At 51.7% G+C, this 9,054-nt stretch overlaps 2 protein-coding genes across 3 annotated transcripts; both read right to left on the bottom strand.

Moving 5' to 3' along the window:
• Nucleotides 1–415: 415 nt before the first annotated feature.
• On the bottom strand, nucleotides 416–5,178 carry mdm1 (Mdm1 nuclear protein). 2 transcript variants are annotated; one of them, XM_062066771.1, is made up of 15 exons: nucleotides 4,976–5,178; nucleotides 4,627–4,708; nucleotides 4,395–4,556; nucleotides 4,255–4,331; nucleotides 4,070–4,177; nucleotides 3,862–4,008; nucleotides 3,232–3,335; nucleotides 3,051–3,135; nucleotides 2,154–2,371; nucleotides 1,949–2,083; nucleotides 1,804–1,877; nucleotides 1,690–1,745; nucleotides 1,422–1,614; nucleotides 1,299–1,355; nucleotides 416–1,209 (listed from the first exon to the last, which is right to left on the bottom strand). In XM_062066771.1, exons 1-15 carry the CDS (start codon nucleotides 4,979–4,981, stop codon nucleotides 1,100–1,102), a joined length of 1,614 nt encoding a protein of 537 aa, XP_061922755.1. In that variant the 5' UTR covers nucleotides 4,982–5,178; the 3' UTR covers nucleotides 416–1,099. The 2 variants fall into 2 exon arrangements, with proteins under 2 accessions (XP_061922755.1, XP_061922756.1); XM_062066772.1 differs by having other exon boundaries at nucleotides 417–1,209; nucleotides 4,627–4,702.
• Nucleotides 5,179–5,655: 477 nt separating this feature from the next.
• Nucleotides 5,656–8,660, bottom strand: LOC133661426 (ras-related protein Rap-1b). Its single transcript, XM_062064618.1, has 8 exons — nucleotides 8,376–8,660; nucleotides 7,327–7,396; nucleotides 7,179–7,247; nucleotides 7,032–7,088; nucleotides 6,808–6,948; nucleotides 6,577–6,720; nucleotides 6,415–6,507; nucleotides 5,656–6,352 (listed from the first exon to the last, which is right to left on the bottom strand). Exons 2-7 carry the CDS (start codon nucleotides 7,381–7,383, stop codon nucleotides 6,421–6,423), a joined length of 555 nt encoding a protein of 184 aa, XP_061920602.1. The 5' UTR covers nucleotides 7,384–7,396; nucleotides 8,376–8,660; the 3' UTR covers nucleotides 5,656–6,352; nucleotides 6,415–6,420.
• Between the last annotated feature and the right edge of the window lie 394 nt (nucleotides 8,661–9,054).

Raw genomic sequence — 9,054 nt, 5'->3', positions numbered from 1 at the left:
GTCCAGGATGTAGGCGTGGAGGCAACAAAGGGGCACGCCGTCCTGGGGGAGAAGGGTCAAAGGTCAGGGCCTGGCGGAAGGCGGAAATGTGACGAGCGGAGCGTTTCTCACCCGTTTGCTGCTAAAATCGGGGTTGAGGCGGATGCTGGTCTCGTCCGGCGTCTCTAAACTCTGAGCCTGCTCGGACATTAAGGACACGTTCAGGACACGTCAGCGACACGTCCGCGATGGCGGTGGCGGGAACTCACGTGTAGGGACACTTCCTGCGCAGCTTGGTATGTGTGCGGGCTTCTCAGTGGCTTGCTGAGTGGTCGGGGGGCAGGCCCCGCCTCCGTCCGCTGGGCCCAGCCAATGAGCAGCACGAGGACGACGGCGAGCTGGCGGAAGGAGACGAGCGCAGCGGCGACCTTCATGGCGCAAAAACACTTTGAGCGTAGAAGAAGGTGGAAAAGTGAAGAGTTCACAAAGTTGTGGTGTGAGTTGATGTGAAGACGCAGCGGCGCTCCTCGTCTTTATACGCGCCAAGCCTCCGCCCCCCCGCACAAATATAGGACAACCAAAAAACCCCAAACACACACACACACACACACACACACACACACACACACACACACACAGAGGTCAGTGGTGGTGTTTACTGTCACTGTGAGGAAATTAAGCGTCAAAGTGTGACGACAAATGTTTTGTCATTAATTTAATTGGAGCGATTACATCACTTCCTGTTTCCCGACGCGGGCGCGCATGTGTGCAGTACTGATGTTTGCGCAAGCAATAATCATTTCCATCATGTGAGACATAAGTAGCGCGCCGCTTGACCACGTCCGTCTTCACATGACGTGACTTATTGTGTGCTCACGCCACATAAAACACGCATGTGGAGGACTTTTATTTGTGAGGTGTGTGCACAGGAAGTGACATCAGCAGGCCGAGACAATATTTGATCGGGCTGATTGACGAGGAAGAGGAAGTTATGTCACGTTGTGGACTTTTCTACTCACCTGCTGGCGTCACAAAGACAACCACGGACAAACGGATCACACGCAAACGGGTCTACTTCAATGTTTTTTATTCAGTAAAGGCTGGTTTCCATGACGACGTCTCAACACTTTTCCCAAAAGTCCTCCTGTCTCCTCTGAGCGCGCTCCAGCACCGCCGACGCCTCCGAGCAGGACGCCGCCGAGCGGCAGGACATCACGGACATGCGGTCGTCTAGGTGACAGGATGGCGTTAGTGAGTGGCGGGAAAACGTGGGGGAGTAGAGGTGTGTGTGTGTGTGTGTGGGGAGGGGAGGGGGTCACCTTCGTTAGAGTAGAGGCTGGCTCTGGAGAGATCTCGGAACCTCACACCCAAGTCACCTGAGGAGACGGACCGGGGTTAGCGAGACCGGCTTGACAGGACGCGTGAAGCGTGGCGGCGCTCACCGTTGTGCTGGAAGTCAGCGTGTCTCAGGCGGCCTTTCAGGCAGTGCTGCAAGGGCGCCGGGCTGCTCAGTCTGGACCTGATTGCTTTGGACTTCTGCAGGGGGGAGGGGCCACGGGGGTACGCGTTGCAGTCAGGCCACGCCGCAGTAGGCATGGCTTTGCCGGCTGCCGTGGAGACGTCTGCGCCACACCCCTGGGGAGAAAGCGAGACCTCGGCGTGACTAACCCGGTGTCACATGCGCGCTCACCTGTTCGCACGGGCGCTCACCTGATTGCAGGTGCAGTTTTCTTCCCCTTTCAGCCTTCCCACTAGGATGGCGCCCCCTGGTGGACATATGCAGCTAAGAAGTCAGACTTTTTAACTTTGTGTGTGTGAGCGTACCTGTGGCAGGTGTGGTGATGTCATGATGAGTCCTCTGCATCTTCATGTTTGGAGTAGGCAAACGCCCTTCCTCTCTTCACACACACACACACACATACAGTGATGTCACCACACGGGGGCGGAGCCTAACTGAATGTCAACGTACTCATCCGTTTCGTCGTCTTTTTCCGCTACCCACGCCATCTTGCTTTCAGTCTGGGTGCCGGCGTGGTCTTTGAGGGCGGGCCCGGTCGGAGTGTGTGGCGGTCTAGGCGAGGCAGGGCTGCACACGCTAGAGCGGCTGAGGACACAAAGTGAGTCCAGATAGGCTGAGAAAGTGCTGAGGTGGTGCACGAGGCTCCGCCCCCTACCTGGGGAGGTCCAGCGCCTCCACGCAGGGACTGCTGCTGCCACGTACTAAAGCGGGGCAAGGGTCGGAGACGGCGTCGCACGGGCTGTCCTCAGTGGTCACGGTGGGCTCCCACAGGACGTTGTGCTCGGACACCAGCTGGCTCAGGTGGTCTCTGGAGAAGTGGGTCCCCCATGCCCGGCGGCGGTACCACAAGGCCTTCTGCCTCAGTGCCATCACCTGGACACATCGCACGGTGAGAGGGCTTGACACACATCGGCAGGAAGTGACCCAAATGGAGGTTCCTAGAAGTGACTGAGCCGTTTCCATGGCTCACCAGACTTCTCGTAAATGTCCCACTCTGACTCCACGTCACCTACACCGCACCTCAAACAGGAAGTGGAGTTTCGATGATGAGCAGCGTCGAGAACGAGACCTTTTTTTTTTTTTAAGACACACCTGATGCCATGTGTGTGTGTGTGTGTGTGTGTGTGTGTGTGTGTGTGTGTGTGTGTTGTGAGGACATTTGCCTGGTCCTCACAACTACAGAAGTAAAATATTTTTTTTTACTTTGTGTGTTTTGCATTCTGAAGTGAGGTTGCAACTCTCTACTCCCATCTAGTGCTAGATATATTTTTTTCATCATTCTAGCTATAGTGGAAAGGGGGGCCCTCACAACCTACTAACCAAACGTGGGTCCACACAAAGTAGGCAAGACATGTATGTGTGTGTGTGTGTGTGTGTGTGTGTGTGTGTGTGTGTGTGTGTGTGTGTGTGTGTGTGTGTGTGTGTGTGTGTGAGAGAGTGAGACACTTCTGTGAAAGGAAGCGCTGTGGTTTGAATAACTTTGGTTTGTGTCGCGACGTGTGCTGACTCATCAAGTCATACAAGCTCCTCGAGGTCATGTGACAGGACCCACCTGAGGGGTGTGGTCTGTGTGTCCGTCTCCTTTGGCCATCTTGTGGAGAGGGGGGCGAAAGTTGATTTCGTATTCTGTCAGCTTCCTGTCACACACACACACACTCTAATCATCACCAGCTCGTCTCACACTCCTTCTCACACACACACACACACACACACACACACACACACACACACACCTTTGTCTTCTGTGAGGAGGATAATTGGTATCCTTCTGCTGGAGGGGGACGCCATGTTGGGGGCAGGGCTTCCTGTCACACTCCTCCCTCTTTTTCTTAATCCTCTGATGAAAAACAACATGAGCAACAACAGACGCCATCTTGCTGAGTGTGTGTGTGTGTGTGTGTGTCCTGGGCATGACGTTAAAGTGCATCCGGCAGTGGAGGCTCCTCTATGGGGTCTTGGGGCACCAGGAGGTTAACCCCTTTACTACTGTTACCCCAGGTGGCCCTTGGCAAAGGCCTATAGTACCTGACTGCCTCCTAGCCAGGGATACGGTGAAGACCTCAACGGCGGAGCAGGCGGAAGACGGTAGATTTAAGTACTACCACAACGGCTGCGATGGCGGTAGAAGGCTGCAGCAGAAAAGGGTCCCCAGTCGTCTTGGACTCCATGCCACTGGACCCTGACCCGATTCTGTCAAGGATCGTGTGGTGACTGTCTGTGCACCAGTCTCCCCCCGTTAAACTAAGTCACGCACAGGCATCCTCCATAAAGGGATACACCCCTACCAGGAGGATCGTCATACTCGTTTGAGTGACCGCCGATGATGATGGTGTGTGTGTGTGTGTGTGTGTGTGAGAGCGTACCGTGTGTACATAGAAGGGCGGAAGCCTCTGCTGATGTTCCACATGTTTCCGTAGACGGGGCCCACGAGGCAGAGGTTCGCCCTGGAAGCTGCGGCGGTACTCCGTATCCATGGCAATGGGGTGCGTTCTGACGCCCGTGCGGAGCGTCTAACAGGCACATGTTCTCTTTAGCACCGCCTAGTGGTGATGTGGCTGTACTGCAGCTCACCTGCTGTGCCCTCAGCAGCGGAGAACGACCAGCGTCTTCCTTCCTGCTCCAATCCAACCTTTCACTTGTCGACCTCGGCTCCGTCTTGCGGCGTAGACCATGAAGACTCTGCAGTGAGTGGATGTTGCGTTGCAAGATTGAAGCAAAAATAAATTTAAAAAAAACCCATCAAAATGACAGCTGACCTCATTGGCTGAAGGGTCATGCCCATGACGGCCGCTGGTCTGCGACTGGCCATCAATCATTGCGGGGCGGGGCTTCTCTAGAGAGACATTTTAAACATGTTACATTTGATTGACAACCGTGTCACGTGACGCTCACTCACCACGTGGCCCTGCTGGGGGTCCAAGTTCCACAGGTGGTTCTGAGGCTTTGTGTTGGTGGGGGTCTGGAACAGCAGGGGGCGCTTTGTTGTGAGCAGCCTGGACACTGGCCTTCGTTGGGCCACCAGAACTGTGTCTCTTCCTGACTTCTCTTCTGCTGTAAGCTGATTGGTCGAAGCAATGAGACCTAATCCAAAGGTTTTCTTGGCCCCGCCCCCACCCATGTATACTTACCCTTCAGGTCTGGGCGCGGGTAGGACAAAGAGATGCTCTTCTCAGGGGAATCACTTCTACAACGTCGAGAACTCTTCTGGTACTCAACAAACAACACTTACTCATTAATATGACTGTTATTATGTGAAGATATGTGTTGACATTGCACTTATATAAACATGGACACGCCAAATACTTTTGTCTAATTTGTCAACATTGAGTGCGCGAAGTGCGTCACTACGCGTTACACAATCACACAGGTGTGTTCAGGTGCGTTAATGGTCACAAACAAAACTTTGGTGCTAACAAGAGCTAGCGCGCTAGCAGGCTCCGTTAGCGCCGCGATGCTAATGCTAACAGCTCCGCTTACCGACATGTTTTCCGCTGCTGCTGCTGACCGGAAGTGGCGCGATGAGTGAAGCGCTCGGCGGGCGGTAACTTTGGCAACCAGGTGCTGTTGCGTGTTTGATTAAAGCATTCACAGGACGCTTCATCGTGGCGACTTGACAGTCAAAGACGAGCCACGGCCGTTGTCATGGCAGCAGACAGGATTTACGCATGCGCAGGACGACTCTGATCCTTTCAACTCCTTGTCTGCGTCTAAGTGCACTACATCCACACGCCACATGATGTCGCTGTTACAAAATTGCACCACTTTTATTCATTTAAGGCTTTTTAGTTTGGACTTTACATTTGGCTTCAAACCCCCCCACCCCGCCCCCCCCCCCCCCCAGCTGCTGTTGGGAACCCGTGTAGAACGTTCTTGAGTCCAGCAGACAACACAAACATGCAGCAAAAGAACGTAAACTAAACTCTGGCCTCCTTTAACGAGGCGGATTTTGAACCGAGGTCAAAGTTGAAAGACAATCTGCCGACACTGAGTGGGCGGGGCTGTGTTGGCGCTGGTTAACAGGACCAGTCGGTGTGGACTTGCTGCCCCCTTGCGGCCACAAAGGCTCCCTACAGCTCCTAAGCATGCTAACGGCGCTAGTTAGCTCCAGCTGCAAAACAGACATGCTCACTGCTACAGCGCCTCCTGGAGGTGACACATGAACATGCTACATCAGACAGACATTGAAAGGCTTTTTGTGGCTTCAACAATCTTCAGCCATGCTAATAATGACACCACCGAGTCAAGCGAGCAGATCTGGGGTCAGCTCACCCACCGTCACGTTATACTAACAGGTTCCCCCACTGTATCCCCCTAGTGGTCATATGCAGGAATGCCACCCTAAAAAACACTATTTTTACATTTAAGACTTTAAAGTGCTTCTTCTGTACTGACTAATGGCTAACATGCTAGCCAGTTATAAGATACACCAAGAATACTTTTTTTTTTTTAAAACCATCTTTGCTAGCTTAGCTCGCAAAACTTGTACTTGTTCGTAATACTGCCAACACACTGCCAGGCTAAATAATGTTAGCTCTCAATGGTGAGCTGACGCCAGAATCTGCTACAAAATAAAACTTGAAATGACTCTTATTGTTTCACATAACAATCATCATTATCATCACCACACACACACCATGTTGGAGGCCGTGTGTCATATAGAAAAAGACAAAAGAGACATCGAGAAGACACCAGACATCATCATCATTATCGTCGTCACAGTCTTTTGAAGTTTCCAAGGCAACAGGGAAGGGGTCAGAGGTCTGAGGTGGTCCATGTTGATGGTGTGTGTTTTCACGGGGGCGGGGCAGGTTGGAAGATGTCCTAGGATTGGTTGTTGGTCCGGCGAGCGCAGAGCTGCAAACACAGTGTGTTTTATTAGTGCATGTGTGTGAGTGTGTGTGTGTGTTTATACACACCTGGGATTAGAGGAGCTGACAAGTGGACTTTTTGCGAGTTCTTCCAGGAAGTGGGCTTTTCCTGTTGATCTGTCTCACCAGGTCATAGAAGATCTACACACACATAAACACAGTGAGATATAAAGTTGGTGGCATGCATTGTGTGTGTGCGTGTCTGCTCGCCTCGTTGACGTTGATCTTGCTCTTGGCTGACGTCTCCAGGAAGACGCAGGAGTTCCATTGGCGAGCGAGGCCCACCCCTGACTCTTTGGCCACCACGCGCTCCACCTCCAGGTCACACTTGTTGCCCACCAGGATCATCGGAACCTACAAGCGCACACATTGTTTCATAGGCGTCTGCCGGAGCGCGGCCTGGCCAGCAAGTGTCAACATCGCGTGCGTGCTTGTGCGTACATCATCAGTGTCCTTGACCCTGAGGATCTGCTCTCTGAGGTCTTGAAGATCGTTGAAGGTGGACTGAGCCGTGATGGAGTAGACCAGAGCGAAGCCTTGGCCGTTCTTCATGTAGAGATCACGCATGGCCGTGAACTGCTCCTAAACCACCGCAACAACATATCCCGCTGTCGTTTTGACACGCGCAATTCCTACATTGTGTGTGTTCGTGTGTGCTTACTTACTGTTCCTGCCGTGTCCAAGATCTCCAACATGCACTGTTGACCATCCACCTCCACTTGCTGTACATGCAAACACACACACACAATGAAAAAATAACAAATAAAATTAGCTGGGATTTAAATGTGTTGTTGATGCCTTCACTGTCTCACCTTCCTGTAGGAATCTTCTATCGTGGGGTCGTACTTCTCCACAAAGATACCCTGGACAAACTGCACCGTCTACACACACACACACACTTACACACTTAAGACAATTTCTTATACAGTAAGTATAGCCATATGTGTGTGTGCTCCATACCAAAGCAGACTTGCCAACACCACCAGACCCTAAGACCACCAGCTTGTATTCACGCATCTTCACCTGCTGTCTGCACACACACACAAACACACTCAGTGAGGGAGAGGGAGCAGTTACTCGGTATAAGCCCCGCCCACTGCTCCAGCACACCTGTAAAAAACACACACACCTCCTGCTCCCTGATTCAGGTCACATGCACAGCTGGTAATGAGGTCAATAGCATGGAATGTGACTGTTGCATGGCCGCTGTGTGTCTGTGCTTGGTTACCATGGTGATGAAATAAGAGTGCACAGTGTCAGCTAATAAATGAGGGGAAAGAAAGAACGCTGGGTGAAATGTATGCATTGTACTACAGTCCCCGAACGCCTCGTCGTCTTCCACTTGTGTGCAGTAACAAGATGCAACATAACGCACGGTGTCAATGTGGTTACCATGGTGATGAGATATCGTCGGCTAATAAATGTTCATTTTGGTCAAAAGAAAAAAACCAGAGTGGTTGACGAAATCGCTGCTTTGTCCTACAGGCCCTGAACGCATCATCGTCATCTTCAACTTGCCGGACCCTGAACGCCGCACGCTCACACACTCACAGTCAGCTTAGGTGTGGCCAGGTAGAGGAATTGGACATGTGCGCGTGCGCGTGACAGGACTAAACACAGTCGCACACGCCCACACACGCAGTATGAAGACAACAAGTTACTTCCTGTCTTTCTAGCCGCCATAGAAGCTCTCCTGGTCGGCCAGCTCGCACTGCGGGCCCCGCTGTGAGGATCTTTACAGCCCGGCCGCCATCATGTCGATAAAATGACTTATCAGGGCGAAGACATGTCTGTCAAAGTGTGTGTTCGTGTGGAAAGTGTGTGTTCGCGTCTCGCTTCCGCAAACCGGCCCCAGTTCGACTCGGCTTCACCCCCCCCCCAACCCCACCCCCCATGCCCGCCCAGCCCAGACTGAGCGGGGCTGTCATGTTTGTCTACGACAACATGGCCACGAAGGGGAATACGACCAAAAGACGAGAAGGAGAAAAAAAAGGACAAGAAGCACTCACCGTCATCCACTGCCCTCTCTCTCTCTCCTCTGCTGTGCTAACGTCGCTCGACCAGAGCCGCTCCCTCCACAGCTCACGTCAAGCTACGTGATAAATACAACTTCCGCGTTTTTTTTTTCAAACTAAAAGGCAACAACGGAAATAGACTTCGCCAAAATTACCACGACCAAGCAGCGAGACAAGATATTTTGTGTTAGTTTGAAATAAATGACATTGCAAAAACAGAGCGCGACAGAGGCAATAATGTGTGCGCAGCAGGACAAATTCAGGCACATTTAAGTGTTGTGAAGCCACACCCAAACAGGAAGAAGTCACCAAGAATAGAGACCCTCCTCCCTCCTCCCAAGCTTCCTTTAACACACACACTTCCTGTTTGTGTGTAGTTGTCAAGGTTCACATATAAAAATAGACTTCATCTTTATTTTTTGTCCTGGATCATCATTTAACACCTTAACTTCAGTTTTTTTTTTACAACTTAACTTTTTACTCTCCCTTATCTTTGTAATGTTTCACAGCTTGGAAGAGGAAATGATCAGCATGCTCACATGCACACAATTTAGTGGTTGCTAGGAGACTAGATCACTTCTTAGAACCGCAGTCGATCAGATTAAAGCAGACATGAACATTGATGACAAAGATAGGAGGAAGGCAGCGGTTTGATGAGAGGTACAAGTAATGT

The sequence above is a fragment of the Entelurus aequoreus genome, linkage group LG12, assembly GCF_033978785.1.
Source record: "Entelurus aequoreus isolate RoL-2023_Sb linkage group LG12, RoL_Eaeq_v1.1, whole genome shotgun sequence".
Classification (NCBI taxonomy): domain Eukaryota; kingdom Metazoa; phylum Chordata; class Actinopteri; order Syngnathiformes; family Syngnathidae; genus Entelurus; species Entelurus aequoreus.
Note: the sequence above shows the minus strand (reverse complement) of the source record. Positions and strands in the feature narration are given on the sequence as shown.